Genomic DNA, 16132 nt, shown 5'->3' on the forward strand with positions numbered 1-16132 from the left:
AGAGCCTTAGAGAAAGTCACGGTTTTTCTGAACCTGGTGGGTTTTTTTTTCCTTGTGTGTATGTGCAGGCTGCAGAGCCAGAGTGGAGGGGGAGGAGGAGGAGAAGGCGACAGAGACAGCGGCTGCAAGAGCGGAGTGCTCCTGGACATCACCTCTCTCAAAATGAACGAGCTGGACTCCGAGGTGCTGCCCTTGCCCCCCCGCTATCGGTTCCGAGACCTGCTCCTGGGAGACCAGTCCTTCCAGAACGACGACAGGTAAGGGCGTGGGCATGGCCAAGGGCATGGGGGTCAGAGGAGCCTGCACCCTTCCCTCCACCCCTGGACAACCTTGTCACCCCCAGGATGCTCGGAGCTCAGAGATGCTCATGGGACCAGGGCAGCATTCTGCATTGTCCCTTTCGCCAAGCCGCCCCCACTCTTTGCTTCTCCCCCACTCAGCAAGATGCAGACACAGTGTCGTCCTAAACGCAGGCTCCCTTTGCTCAGGGATGATCAGCCCAAATCCCTCAAGGTCCCCTCCATGGCTGGGCCTGCTCTGGCTACTCGTGGGGCGCTGTCCGTGGTCCTTCCCACCTCAGCCCTTGTCTTTGGAAACTTGCCCCTCTAGAAGGCCCATCCTGGTGGGCAGATGCAACCAGCTGCCAATATTCGTGTGCATCTTTGAAGAGACGAGGTGTGAGAGTGTCAAAGTTTCCTTACTGTTTGGCTGGAGAAACCACCCGAGCAGATTGTCTGAGGCTTTGGCTTCTGGGACCTCTAGGAAGGTTGTTGTTTTTCATCTCTATTGGAATAATCTGAGGGTGTTAGAGTCCATAAAGGAAGCTCCTCTCGTCGGTAGATTGTTTAGGTGGATTCCGCATGATTTATGTTTGGTTGTGGAGACTCCTGGGCTGCTGCATTTTTCCCAGTGTAAAGTTGACGCTAATCTACAGTGAATGCACGGGAAGTGACCTCAAGGGAAACTGCCAAAACCTTTCGTGTCGTGGAGTAGTTTGGGATTGGATTTCAGGAGTTGGTTGTGGAAAGGTCCCTAGTTCACATGTCTTTCAGTCACAGGTGCCAGCTTCTGGGAGAAATTACTCTTCGTGGCTCACAGGTTGAGAGATTTTGTGGATAAATTATCTCCTCCTCACACTAATATCAATTCATGGTTAACCCTTTTAATTCATCTTGCAACACCTCCTTCCCACCCCCCCCTTTTGGGTCCCTGGGGCCCTTCTTGCTTTTGCGCTTGCTGTGCTGAGTAGTGGCAGTTCAGGTATGTCTGTGAGATGTGCTGCTCCATCCTTAGGAATCAAAAAGTGAAGGTATTATCCTGTAATTTATTAATTGATCTAGACAGTGGAGAAAAAGGAGTCTCTCTAGTACATTATTATTCTCATGAATGACAAGCCAAATAAAGCCAGTGTGGCATTAGCTGGACCCCTAGATCATGTTCAAAATTAAATGGTCATAATGCTAGCTGGCAAACTGTTGCACATAATCTTTATTCATCAAAATGTGGCCATCTGTAAATCCACAACACTTGGTTCGAGTAATATTGCTAGAAGCTTTTCACTTGTACCTATCTCAGAAGCTTAGAATACATTTGCTAAAGTCAGGAAACATCATTTATGGAATTTTGAGTACTAATTAAAGGAATCTTCCAGATATTTCCAAGTCTCATTCCCTAATTAGAGCTTGCAATTTGATATGGTAAGTTTGATTTGTTTTCAGTCTTTATTATATAGATTAGTGGACCAGTGATATTAAGTGCACATCAAGGGATCGAAAAGCTAGAAGGTGATAAATGTTACTCTTAAAATTCAGGTGCCTTCTAACACTAATGACATAATATATTTCTAGACCTTTGAAAGGACCGATACAAAGGGGCACATGGGGCTTGTATAAGACTAGAAAACAAGGGTTTTTATTTGTGAGAGGAAGCATTCCTCTGAATTTCCGAGGTTAATATTCTGTTACCTATGCAGAGCCAGAGAGTAGAAAAGAACCGGAATATTAGAGTAATTAGAAAATGTACTTGGTCTCAAATTGAGAGTGAATACGGAATATTTTTATAAATGAACAAGATTTGAATTTTAAGTTCTGTTTGTTCTGTGACAAAGGACAGTGTATGCTTTTCCCAGATTCAGAGTAATATGCTCGAGTAGCTTTCTAAATTGGCTGAAACTCAGTTAACTCCCTGGGTGGCTGTGACTTGATCAGCTTGTTTTCTGTCTCAGGTATTTTACTCTCTAAAAAAAATCTGTTATCTCTGGTGTTAGATGGAGTATTTGATATCTGACTGTTTCATCATTTGCTTGTATAGAATGCTTAGCGTCTTTGTCTGTTCCCTAGCGTTTACTGTTAATATTAATGTACGTTATAACATCGATTGAAGACTTGATTAAGGAGCTGCTGAATTACACCCTAGAAATAACTGCATTGTTAGGCAAAGTAGTCCAGTACCTATATCTGAGGTTCTAAGACTCAAGTGCTTAGAAAGCTCTAATGCAACTAAGTGTTTTAAAGTCTTAAGGACTCTGAACAAAAGGTTCCTCCAGAACATATGGTAATTTTTAATTATTGTGACTTGAGAATCCTTTCTCACTAGAACTTTTGTCTATTTGAAATGTGACACCTTTACTGGCTAGCTTGTTTTCGTGTCCTTGTCTATAATTGCTTGCAAATATACTTCCACACTGGTTCTGGAGTTTTACAGACTGTGATTTTTTTTTTCTAACCCCCGGATCATTGTCCAGATCACATCTTTTTTCTGGAGGGAATTTAAAAAAATACTGCCATAATCAACCATTTCATTTATTTAAAGGAGTCATATAAAGGAAGAGAAACTTGGGCAGTTGCATGGAATTTTTGTAGAAGTCTTTTTGCTAAACCCTCATTGTAAGGAGGGTAGTTGGAAATGATTGATCTATCAGTGGTATTTATTGAGCTTAGTACAGTGGTTGGCATGTAGTGCTTAATAAGTATAATAATTATACTACTACTAATACCTCAAGTACTTAGTTCAATGATCTGCACACAGTAAGCACTCAATGATAATAAGCGTAAATAGTAATCATATCATTAAGTGCTTATTCTGTGCAGAGAACTGAACTAAGTGCTTGAAAGAGTAAAATACAACAGAGTTGGTAGACCTGTTCCCTGCCCACAACAAGCTTACAGCACTTAGCACAGTGCTTGGCCCATAGTAAGCGCTTAACAAGTACTATCATTATCAGAGAGGGAGAATGATGTTTTGCCTTAGGCAAAAAAATCAATAAATACTGATGGTGGTGGTGATGAGGCTAATTTGCTTGAAGAATAGCAAACCCATCCATCACTGGGTGCAGTTTGGGCCATGGCCTCTTAGGAAGACTTCTTAGAGAAGCAGTATGGCTTAGTGGAAAGAGCACGGGTTTGGGAGTCAGCAGTCATGGGTTCGAATCCCGGCTCTGCCAATTGTCAGCTGTATGACTTTGGACAAGTTACTTTACTTCTCTGGGCCTCAGTTACCTCATCTGTAAAATGGGGATTAAGACTGTGAGCCCCACGTGGGCAACCTGATCACCTGATATCCTCCCCAGCACCTAGTACAGTGCTTTGCACATAGTAAGTGCTTAACAAATGCCATCATTATTATTATTATTATTATTATTATTGTTATTATTATTATATCAAGCTGGAAAAGGCACAGATAGGGCAATCAAGATGTTCAGGAGAGTGGGGTATCTTCCACATGGAGACAGAGCTCTTCAGTCTAGGAAAAACAAAGCCGAGAGGTGATATGATTGAAGTCCATTAAATTAGAAAGGGAGCGGACAGAGAAAACATGGAATTGTTGTTTCCCAACAGTATAAGGGGCATCCACTGAAGGTTGAAGGCAGTAAGTGCAAAACAAACAAAAGGAAACATTTCCTTGCATAGCGGGTGGTGAACCTGTAGAATTCACAGGAAGGCATGCAGGCTGAAAATGTCAGTAGGTTCATATGGGGTTTGGATAAACTTTACGCATGAGGGGTTCACAGTAGGTTATTAAAGGGAAATGTTAGGGATGATGTTTTTATAACCATATGTTGGATGTCACTGGGGGGCAACCATCACAATATTCCTTTAAGCGTTCACTATCAGAGATAGAATTTTGGACTGACTTGTCTTGGCTGATAGTATGGCTTGTATTCATATTTTTTTTAAAAGGGATATTGAATTTTCAGACTGTTTTTAAGCTTTTGCGTTGGATTTCTCCTTTGTATCCCTCTCCCTATTTCCGAGGAGGCTGCCAAGAGTACTCAAATGTAAAAAAAAGTTCTGAAATTAAAAAAACCAAAAACCTTCATTAGATTCATTTATATTGTATTTCTGAGAGTAATAAAAGGACCAAATTTCAAATGGAGCAAGTGAAGAATTATACATTCCTTGCTGTGGAATATCTTAGTGTCCGTTTAACTTTTTTAGCTATTCAGCATCATGACTCATTCTTGTAATTATGTTAACCAAGTATGCACTGGATAGAAGAAGGAAAGGGGGAAAGAAGAGGTAGGAAAGAATGTGCTGATAAATCAGCAAAGAAATTCAGATTTCCTGTTCCAATCTCTTAATTGATGCTTCCTGATATAAAGAAGGCTCTGCACCAATTGCTAATTTTATATCATAATTTCCCTCCCTACCTCCGAACAGCCTGTTCTCATCAGTTTTACACTTGGGGGTGGAGTAAGGATCAAAGGGAAGGAGATGATTTCAGGACTTTTTTTATGCAATTGACCAGTGGATTGTTTTGTTCTAATTTTTTTTGACAAAATACCTGAAGACCCAGAGTTCTGATATGCATTACTTACCAGTCGCAGCAGTGATCACATTTCAGATATTTGGAGATTAAATCAGTAAACCACAAAGGAGGACCTTGGTACCAAAGTTCCTTCAGAATTGGTGACCTTGTGGGCTAGTACAGGGAATTGCATTCTCTTCTGTGGAAAGCTATTCACTCACATTGAGGCAAAGTGACACACAAGTGTTTAATGAAAGAAGAGTTCACCCTCTCACCCCATTTTGGCTTGGCATCTCAAGAGACAGTCAGTTCTCACTCCCCACTGTTAAAATACATTCTGAAGCAATCAGTCCATCTGGACTCTGCTTGGATTTAAATTATATGTTATAAATTATTTATTTATATTAATGTCTATCTCGCCCGCGAGGCCATAAGCTCTCTGTGGTCAGGGAATATGTCTGCCAACTCTGTTGGATTATATTCTCCCGAGCTCTTCATATAGTGATCTGCTCATAGTAATCACTCAATAAATATCATTGATTGATTGATTGGATTGTTTTTCTCGATTACCACAGGCATGCATGAGGACAGTCTGGAAAGATGAAGGCTTATTAGGGGTGTGGCTGAAGTTTGCAAAATCATGAAGGGACCAGGGAAGGGGAAAAGAGAATTACCACTCACTAACAGCGTGAGGGAATACCCACTGAAGCTTGTAAGTGGTAAATTTGGAAGGAAATTGCTCTGACCCCTGTTGGTGGTAAGAATGGGGAATTTGTACCAGCAGGATGGTGTGTAGACTGAAAATATCGACAGATTCAAGGGGTTTGGATAAATTCAGGACAGAGGTCCATAGTGGGTTGCTAAGGTATTTAGAGGGAATTATTGTTATTTATTGAGCATTTACTGTGTATAGAGCACTGTACTTAGTTCTTGGATGAGTACAAGAGAGTTGATAGACATGCCCACAAAGATTTTACAATCTAGTGGGGGAGACAGACATCAGAAAAATATCTTCTATGGGCAAGGAACTACTGAGGTGCTTCCTCCCTGAACATATGGATGGGGAGTGGAATCTGTATATCAGAATCTTCCTCCATCCCACTTTTGGGACAAAAAATGGACTTCTCCTTTCTCAGATTCCTGCATTGTCTCCAGTCTTTTCTTTCCTACCCCTCTTTTTTCTTTTTTATTTAATGGTATTAAGTGTGTACTATGTGCCAAACACTGTTCTAAGCATTGGGATAGATACAAGTTAATTAGGATGGTTACAATTACCATCTCACATGGGGCTCACAGCCTAAGTAGAAGGGAGAACAGGTATTGAATCCCTATTTTTGCAGCTGAGGATACTGAAGCACAGATAAGTGATTTGCCCAAAGTCCCACAGCAGGAAAGTGGCTGAGCTGGGATTAGAACCCAGGCCCTCTGACTTTCCAGGCCCATGCTTTATCCCCTAGGCCGTGCTGCTTTCCATGCTCCTCCAATGAATCTCCACTGCCTCACTCGGAGGGCTGGATGGCCTTGTCAAAAATCCCCAGGAAATCCCCAAATGAAGGCTTGAAAGCAAGGGATGGGAATGACCCAAGGAGGGGAAGCTTCTGTACTTTCTTATGCCACTTATATTGGTCTTTACAGCTCCGTCCCTTGACCCATCCTTCATGGGTGGATTGACCCAGATTGGCCCTCCGTGGGCACCAGCTACCAAACATCTTGGTGGGCCAGTCGTATTTACTGAGCACTTACTGTGTGCAGTTCTCTATACTAAGCACTTGGGAGAATACAATATAATGATACTGACATATTCCCTGTCCACAGCAAGCTTACAGTGCAGAGGGGGAGATAGTAATTAATATCCATAAATAAATTACAGATATGTGCATAAGTGCTGTGGGGCTGGGTTCCAGGGATGAATAAAGGGAGAAAGAGTGACTCAAGGGAGTGGGAGAAGAGAAAAGGCGGGCTTAGTCAGGAAAGACCTCTTGGAGGAGATGTGCCTTCATTAAGGCTTTGAAGAGGGGGAGAGTAAATGTCTGTTGGATATGAGGAGGGAGGGCATTCCAAGCATTTCCCGGTCACACTATGACCTTCTCTTTAGTAGTAACAGTATTTCTCACACTCCTACTAAATGCAGAGCTCTGTACTAGGCACTGGGAAAGTATCCCTACCCATCGGGATGCATATTGGGGAAGGCAGTCAGTATAGCATCCTTCCAGGCATCTCTCTGTGCCACTGCCAGAGACAGAACACTGAGTAGGATGAACTGAGCATTGGCCTGATCCAGTATGGTATTACTCATCATTCACACTCACCATCTTTTTTATTTTCACGTAGGGTGAACTGGCCCCAGACCCTGTAAGGAAGGTCCAGCCTTCTCTCATTTAGAGAAGTGAGCTTTGCCTATAAAATAATTTTTGAAGGTGACAGATATTCATTCCCATAAACCTGGTGCCCTGTGTAGAGTTGGCATCATTTCCCTGGACACTGCTTTGGGGAGAATTGAACCTGGATTTTCTTTCCTGTTGAGTGGAGAATTACCTTTAAACTTACGGTCACTGAATTTGGAGAGTCACTGCATTCAGGATTAGCAACTTGCCTTATTTTGCCCAGTGATACTGTGATGCAAGTTTTCCCCATTCCTACAAGCCAGATTAAATAGAAAGAAGCACAAAGCTGCATGGCTAAAAAATTCTAGCATTCTTATGGTAAGAATTCCTATGCATTAAGTGAAATGGAATCAGCCTCTATCTGTCATGTCTCTGGAAAGATGGAACTTTCATTTCCTGGACGACTTTTAAAGGCTGAAAGAGGACCTGCTAAGAACAGCAGATGACTTCACGGAAAGGCTCCTTCATGGAGAGGGAGGAACAAGAGTGAGGATCACCAGGCTGCGTGTTGGGTGCCATTACACCCTCTAATGCTGGTGGTGGCAGCTAAGTTTTACTTTCCTGAGACAGTGCAGCATGAAGTTCTTTAAAAGGTGAAAGGGATCACTCTGAACAGTAGTTACCTTAATATCTCCTGAGGTTAAGCATCTCAGGTTTAGAGTCCTTTTTCTCTTCCTTTTCCCCCTTCCCCCCATCCTCTTTCTTTTCCCTTCCTCTTTGCCCTCATTTTCCTCCTCCTCCACCTCCTCCCTTGAGCCTTACGCCAGGAAATAGGCTTTCACATCTATTCTCAGACCTTTCCCCAGATCATTCACACTCCCTTTCCCCAATAATTCTTGTTCCTGCTGCCTTGCATTCTCTCTGGGGCACCCTTTGCCACTTTTTCTCCCCAGTTGCCCCCTCCCTTTTCCTCTCCATCAGAATACTCAGCACGCAAATGTGACAAGTGGTAATTGTGCTGCTATCCAAACTAAATGTAAAACCATTAGCATGTTTCAGGGGGCCTAGGGGCTATTATATTCCAGGGGAATAAAGACATGTCTTACTGTGACTCATTTCAGGTCTCGTCCTGGGCCTGAAATTCATAACTGTCACCACAGCCTCTGTATATGTTTTTTTAATACACCCACAGAAGTAAGAGGGATAAAATTGCTCAATAAAACATGATGTTTATCTCGAAGAAAGGAGTATGGAATTTGGGAACAGATTCATGAAAGGGGGAGTGGGGAGTAGATATGTCACGTTCACAGTTTTTTTTTTTTTTTAATGAATGAATTGAGTTCTTAATTGTTATTTATTTTCCACTGAATGTGAGAGAGTGGATCTAGGGGAAATTCCACTTGTGGATTATTTGTAGAAAAAAGCTCTCTCCACAAAGCTCCCAAATCAAACTGTAATCAATTCTGCACCATGACTTTTGAGCTGGAGCAGAGCATTTCAATTAAATTTCTGGCATTGGTGAAAAGAGACATGAGAAATGCTGCTTACTCATGAAGTTGTCTACAGAAGTCCTTTCCCAGATCTGCTTCTCTATGGGATGCTTCCTTGCAATTATCGGGAAGTTCCAGTGTCCAAAAGGAGGGGGAACAGAGGGAGCAATCATGCCTTGCCCATGTGTACCTGAGGTCTGGCATTTTCTGATGAAAGGAGGAACGCCTTTTTTTCCTCTCAATGGTACTGAACGCCTTTTTTATGGTACTTGTTAAGCAGGGTAAGTAGGCCATTCACAGTACCTGTCTCACAAGGGGCTCACCGTATTTAATCTCCATTTTACAGTTGAGGAAAATGAGGCCCAGAGCAGTTAAGTGAGAAGCAGCATGGCCCAGTGGAAAAAGCCTGGCAGTCAGAGGACATGGGTTCTAATCCCAGCCCTGCCATGTGTCTGCTGTGTGACCTTGGACAAGTCAGTAAACTACTCTGTGCCACGGTTAACTATAAAATGGGGATCAACTGTGAGCCTCACATGGGGCAGGGACTGTGTCCAACCTGATTACCTTGTATCTACCCCAGTGCTTAGAATATTGCCTGGCACAAATCAATCAATCAATCAATCGTATTTATTGAGCACTTACTGTGTGCAGAGCACTGTACTAAGCGCTGGGGAAGTACAAGTTGGCAACATATAGAGACAGTCCCTACCCAACAGTGGGCTCACAGTCTATAAGGGGGAGACACAAAGTAAGTACTCAACAGATACCACTATTATTATGATGATGATGGTGATGATATGACTTGCCCAAGGTCACACAGCAAGCAATTGGCAGAGCCAGGATTAGAACCCAGATCCTCCTACCTTCTGTGGGCAGATCACTCTATTAGGCACCTGGGGGAACATAGGGAGGAAGAGCTGAGTCTCGTGATTAAGGAACTCAGTTGTGCAGAATGCTGGTTTCCCCCCTGGGTCTTCTCCTTCCCTCAAGGCCTTACTTTTTGTCCACTTGGTCCATGAGTGCCCCCAATTGGGACAGTGCACGTCATTAACTGATGGCACTCTTCAGACCCTCTGGAACATGAAGTCTGGGCGTCCTGCCAGGGCTGTGGTTACAGGTGTGCTCCCCCAGCCTTGGAGAGCACCCAGGGAGGACTGCAGAGACCACTGGAAGTCACTGAACTCTCTTCTTGCCAAGCTGCCTTCCACCCTCTCTGATTTGCTAAAAGTGTAGCAGGGTTAGCTTGGCCAAATCAAGAGTTCCAGGCCTATGGAGTTTAAGCAAAATCAAATATTTTTTCAAATAATAACCAGAGAAGCTGAGCCAGGCAGGGGTCCTTCGGCTCTCCTGCATATCAGAGAAACCCAAGGAGGAAAACTAACACCCAGAGAGCTTGAAAGCATCGGCCAGAGATGGGGGGTCAGGGTCAAGCCTGGCAAAGCAATTTAAATCCAAGAACTTTCCCCTTGTTGATCTGTTCATGCGACTCCCCTCCAAGGCTCCAGCTGGACACATTTCGGCCAGGCTGGGGTGGGGTAGGTTGGGGGGGGGGGGTTTGGCTTCCCTGGTGAAGCTGTTAGAATGGCAGCTATTTTACTTGTTTTCAGCTCTTGGAGGGTAATCAGAGATTGCATATTTAGAGGCATAAAACCTAGCTGCAGGGGTGAGCCAGAGCGTAAAGTTCACAGTCGCCCTGCCCAAATACATAGAGAAAATGAATTTTCAAAGACATGGTCACCCTCATAAGCTGTTATAAAAGGCTTTGGGGCTTGTGAACACAAGATGCTCTCACCGTGAAAAGGGAAGACGTACATTTTCCTGCATGTACTCTCTTAGGCCCCAAGAGCTCTAAAGTGGCCGGCGCAAAACGTCTTCTGGATAAACTGGAAACCTGAGTTTTCACTGCTAGAGAGTAAATTGCATCTTACTGTGGTACTGTTGGCAGTAGCAATAGCATATGAGTGTCCACTGGGTGCAGTTAGAGGCAAGTGACACATTCCCTGACCACAAGGAGCTTACAAGCTAATGGGAGAGACAGGCATAAAGATATTTACAAATTAATCCAAACAAGTGTACCATAGAATAAACATATGTAAGTGCTCAGGATGAATATAAGTACATGAGTAACTTCCTTTTCTCCTGTGCCTCCTCTCTTCAGTCCATATTTCCTCACTCCTCAAGAACTCCAATGTTTGCTCATCCACCTTAACATCAAACAGAAACTCCTTATGATCAGCCTTATGGCACTCAATCAGCTCTTTCCCTCCTATCCTATCTTGCTGATCTACTACTACGCACTTCACTCCTCTGATGCCAGCCTACTCTTTGTGCCTCTATCTCATCTATCCCATCACAGACCCCTCACCCAACATCCTCCCTCTGGTCTTGAATTCCCTCCCAATTCCTATCCGACAGACCACCATTCTTCCCACTTTCAAACCCTCCTAAAATCTCATCTCCTCCAAGAGACCTTCCCTGACTGAGCCCTCATTTCCACTCCCCACCCTGTGTTATGTGTCCCCTATGCACTCGGCCATGTACCTCTTAATCATTTTTATATTCACCCCAGTCCCATGTCATTTATGTACATATCCGTGTACGCAACTATTTTCCCTCTCTGTCATTTATTTTATTGTCTGCTTCCCCCTGAAGACTGTAAACTTCTTGTGGGCGAGGTTTATGACAGACAAGTCTACTGTTCTGAACTTTCCCAGGCACTTAGTAAGGTGCTTTTGCACACAGTAATGCCATTGATTGATGGAAGTGAATGCTTTGCTTTGGGGGCAGGTTTTCAACTTTGCTCCCTAGACCCATGGAACTAGTGGATAGAGCACAGGTCCAGGAGTCAAAAGGACCTGCATTCTAACCCTGGTTCCACCACTTGTCTGCTGTGTGACCTTGGGCAAATCACTTCACTTCTCTGTGCCTCAGTTCCCTCATCTGTAAAATAGGAATTAAGACTTTGAGCCCCATGTGGGACGTGGACTGTGTCCAACCTGATTATCTTGTGTCTACCCTAGCAGTTTGTACAGTGCCTGGAATATAGCAAGTGTTTAACTTTTTTTTTTGAAGAGGGGGAGCAGTAAGTTTTCAGCCAGTTAGTGCTTGGCGGGAATGGCTATGGGAACTTTCTGCAGTAGGCCAGAGAGAGGGTAAGACTACTATTTCTGGGAACTAACTATCTGCTGAATTAACCTCCACTTGACTTACTCACTGTGCCTAGTTCTTGTCTCACCCATTGCCATCCTCTTGCTCAAGTCCTCCCCTTTCATATCATTCATTCATTCATATTGAGCGCTTACTGTGTGCAGAGCACTGTACTAAGCACTTGGAAAGTACAATTCAGCAACAAATACAGACAATTCCTGCTCAGAACGGGCTCACAGTCTAGAACGGGGGAGACAGACATCAAAACAAGTAAACCGGCATCAGTAGCATTATTATAAGTAAGTGGAATTATAGATATATACCAATCATTAATAAAAATAAATAGAATTTTAATGATAAATATGTACATATATACACAAGTTCTGTGAGGCGGGGAGGGGGGTAGAGCAAAGGGAGCAAGTCGAGGCAATGGGGAAGGGGGGGAAGCAGAGGAAAAGGGGGGCTTAGTCTGGGAAGACCTCCTGGAGGAGGTGAGCTTTCAGTAGGGCTTTGAAGGGGGGAAGTGTGATAGTTTGGCGGATTTGAGAAGGAAGGGCATTCCAGACCAGAGGTAGGACATGGGCCAGGGGTTGATGGCAGGACAGGAGAGAATGAGGCTCAGTTAGAAGGGTAGCACCAGGGGAGTGGAGTGTGCGAGTTGGGATGTAGAAGGAGAGAAGGGAGGTGAGGTAGGAGGGGGCAGGGTGATGGAGAGCTTTAAAGCCAGTAGTGAGGAGTGTCTGCTTGATACAGAGGTTGATAGGCAACCACTGGAGATTTTCCTATTCAAGACTGTAAGTTCCTTGAATGTGGGCATTGAGTTTTTATTTCTTCTATATGTCTCTCCAGTTCTTAATGTAGGGTTCTGCATACAAGTAGTCAGTCAGTACTGTTTTTGATGGCACTTGGCTTTATCCTTGGTATTTATCTATTCTTTGTCCTGTCCTGTCTTATGCCGTCGAGTTGTCTCCGACCCATAGCGACACCATGGACGTTTCTCTCCCAGAATACCCCACCTCCATCTGCAATCATTCTGGTAGTGTACACATAGAGTTTTCTTGTTAAAAATACAGAAGTGGGTTACCATCTCCTTCTTCTGCACAGTAAACTTGAGTCTCTGCCTTCAACTCTCTCCCATGCTGCTGCTACCCAGCACAGGTGAGTTTTGACTTGTAACAGATTGCCTTCCACTCGCTAGCCACTGCCTAAGCTAGGAATGGAATGGACATGCCTCTGCTTGACTCTTCCTCCTGTAGCCGAGACTGGTAGTGTACTGGAAACTGTACAGGTGCAGTCCTGAGAGAGGAGCTATTCTTTGGGGGTTTGAAGAAACTCTTGTCTGTGATTTGATCTGTGTGAGTGTGGCAAAGAAGACCATTCTACATCCCTCAGTCCCATGTAAGCATGGTTCAGTGCAAAAATGTGGTTTCTTTTTGCTGCACTAAAGGTTTCTGTTTGTTTTTGGCTTTGCATTCAGTGCCACAGTTGTGATCTTCCAGAGAACATGGTTCACATGAGGCAGGCAGTACTTTAATCTACTTCCCCTTCCAGGATGCGCGGAGCAATTCAAACTAAGGCTCCTTAGGTTTCCACAGTGTTCCCGAGCAGGGCTGCTGCCTCTCCAACACTTCAGCAGCCATCATTCGGTACAGTCAACTCCAACAGCTCTTTTGTTTTGATTTCCTCACAGCTGGCGGGACATGTGACTTGATTTGTTTTCCCAGTAAAAACAATGACACTACCTTGAATCTGTATAAAGCTTTTCATTTTCCAAAGCACTTTCTCATCGGTTACTTCATTTTATTCTCTCAATATCTCACTAAGCCAGAGAGAGGCAGGTATGGTATTCCCATTTTATAGATGAGGAAAAACCGAGGCACAGAGCAGTTAAGTGACTTTCCTGAGGTCATACAGCTGGCTTGGGGCAGGGCAGGAACAGCAGCAAGCCCCAGATCCCCTGCCCTCAGTGAACTTAGTCTTACAGGAAGGACGGGCAGACATTATTTAGAGATAATAAAAGCCGAAAGAAGAGCAAGGGCAAAGCAGGACACGATACTAACACATCAGAACGAAACAGCTGAACAAATAATTGCATGTACAGATAACTATATAAATAGAATATATAAATAAATGAAAATATGCACATGTATCCAAGTGTCGAGACTAGGAATAAAGTACACAGGTGCTATGGGTGGGTGTTAGGTTGATGTGACTGGGCGTTGTGAATTAATTGAGGAATGGTTTTCAGGAGAACTTTGGAGATGGAGTTGTGATCCAGATTTAAGATGATAGTAGTAATAATGGTATTTACTAAGTGCTTACTGTATGCAGAGCACTGTGCTAAGAACTGGGAAATAACCCACAGGTGGGAATTAGGCAAAATCCTTTTCCGTTGGGTGCAAGAAAAGGGGGAGTTCCAGGTAGGAGAAAGAGCATGAACAAGAAAAGGGCTGGAGGAGGGCAAGCCTAGAGCAAGGCCTAGGGAGCGGGTGGGCTTGGGAGGAAGGCAGAGTGCGAACTGGAGTATCGTGGGAGAAGAGAGTTAAGTAAGGCGACCACTGATCGAATGCCTTAAAGCCAATAGTCAGTGGATTCTGGCTGTTTCAAGGGGCAACCACTGAAGGTTTTGAAGGACTGGGGTGAAGAGGACAGAATGATGTTTCCTCTATGCAGTAACTAGAAACTCCTGACCAGTGGCTTTAAGGCAGGCAGTTGGTTCTCTCCACACTACTTGTATTTGCTCCTCTCCCACTACACTCCAGTTCTCCAGCTTCAGTCCTCTTAATCAATCATTCAATCAATCGTATTTATTGAGCAATTACTGTGTGCAGAGCACTGTACTAAGCGCTTGTGAAGTACAAGTTGGCAACATATAGAGACAGTCCCTACCCAGCAGTGGGCTCACAGTCTAAAAGGGGGAGACAGAGAATAAAAACGTTCTTGTCTCTCTCACCACTAGCCTCTGGCTCAAGCCCTCCCTTCTGCTCAGAACTCTTTACCACTTCTCTTCCCATTTTCAAAGCCTTCTTGGAGTCATATCTCCTCCAGGAAGCATTCCCTGATTAAGTTCTCATCTCATTTTCCTCTGTGAAATGGGAATTAAATCCTACTCCCTCCTACTTAAACTATAATCTGCATGTGGGGCAGTTGTGCCCAACCTGGTAGCTTTGTATCTCTGTAGTAAGCACCTAACAAGTACCATAAGTAGTATTATTTCCCCAACCTGTTTCCCTTTTCTGCTGCCATTTCAGCTCATCTGCATCACATAAGCACTTAGATACTCACCCTGAACCATTCCTTCCACTGTCCCACCGTCCATTTATAAGCTGTTGCTTCCCTTTCCCAGGAATTTATTTTGCTGTTGGTCTCCCTGCCATCAGCTTAGTACAGTGCTCTGCAAAGCACTTAGTCCAGTGCTCTGCACACAGTAAGTGCTCAATAAATATGATTGAACAAAATACGATTGAATGAATCAGCCCCTTGTTGGCTAGGATCAGGTCTACAATCTCTATTATACCCTCCCAAGGACTTAGTACAATGCTTTGCACATAGTAAGCCTGCAATAAATACTACTGATTGATTGTTTTAGAAAAATAATCTGGGCAGCAGAGTGACGTATGGACTGGAAAAGGGAGAGTGTGGAAACAGGAGATCAGTAAGGAGCCGAAGCAATAGTCTTGCTGGGATAGGAGCCCCTGGACTCTGGAGGTGAACGTTTGGCCAGAGAGCCTGGGAAAATTAGGACTCTTCCCTAACTTGCAGTATAACAATGAAGGTTTTGTTCTCCCCTCTAGACTGTAAACTTGTTGCAGGAAGGGACTGTGCTTATGAGCTCTGTTGTATTTTGCTCTCCCAAGTGCTTAACACAGTGCCCTTCACCCAGGAAGTGCTCCATAAATATCATTGATTTTGCTTGGCAGAAGCCTTTAACTGTATTAGAAATTTAAAAAAATCTCTAAATAGGCTAGATTTTTGCTCTGGGAAATTAAACACACTTCCTTTAACCCTGTCCAGAGATATTAGGAAGGCTGAAGTGTTAGCACTGGGTTTCCTTTGGAAAACTCTTAATTAGCAAAGTGGTAAAAAAAATATGGTAATAATAGAGGTATCCCCTTTCACTCTACAGGCAGTGTTGCCAATGGTTACATTTCCCAAATCACAGCTCAGCATTACTCTTGCACCAGAGAAAACAAACCCAAAATGCAGCTAAAAGGGTTGACTTCTTGACTGTGGTAAAGGAATATGGATTCCTAAGAGAAGTTAGGCTCTACCTCTTGTCCGTTGCATGACCTTGGGTAAGTCACTTCACTTCTCTGTGCCTCAGTTGCATCATTTGTAAAATGGGGATTAAGACTGTGAGCCCCATGCAGGCCAGGGACTGTGTCTAACCTGACGACTTGTATCTACCTCAGTGCTTGTCCCATA

General features: G+C 43.8%; 1 protein-coding gene across 4 annotated transcripts in view; it reads left to right on the forward strand.

Moving 5' to 3' along the window:
- The window catches only part of KCNT1 (potassium sodium-activated channel subfamily T member 1), a 290128-nt gene that overhangs the window by 38543 nt on the left and 235453 nt on the right, over positions 1-16132 (forward strand). For 3 of the 4 annotated variants that reach the window (XM_038744728.1, XM_038744727.1, XM_038744729.1), the window contains exon 1: positions 109-257. In XM_038744728.1, coding sequence (XP_038600656.1) covers positions 163-257 — 95 coding nt within the window. In that variant the 5' untranslated portion in view covers positions 109-162. Of the gene's footprint in view, positions 1-68; positions 258-16132 lie in introns of those variants that run through there. The other variant, XM_038744726.1, reaches the window with a different exon arrangement.

This window comes from Tachyglossus aculeatus, chromosome 4, assembly GCF_015852505.1.
Source record: "Tachyglossus aculeatus isolate mTacAcu1 chromosome 4, mTacAcu1.pri, whole genome shotgun sequence".
Classification (NCBI taxonomy): domain Eukaryota; kingdom Metazoa; phylum Chordata; class Mammalia; order Monotremata; family Tachyglossidae; genus Tachyglossus; species Tachyglossus aculeatus.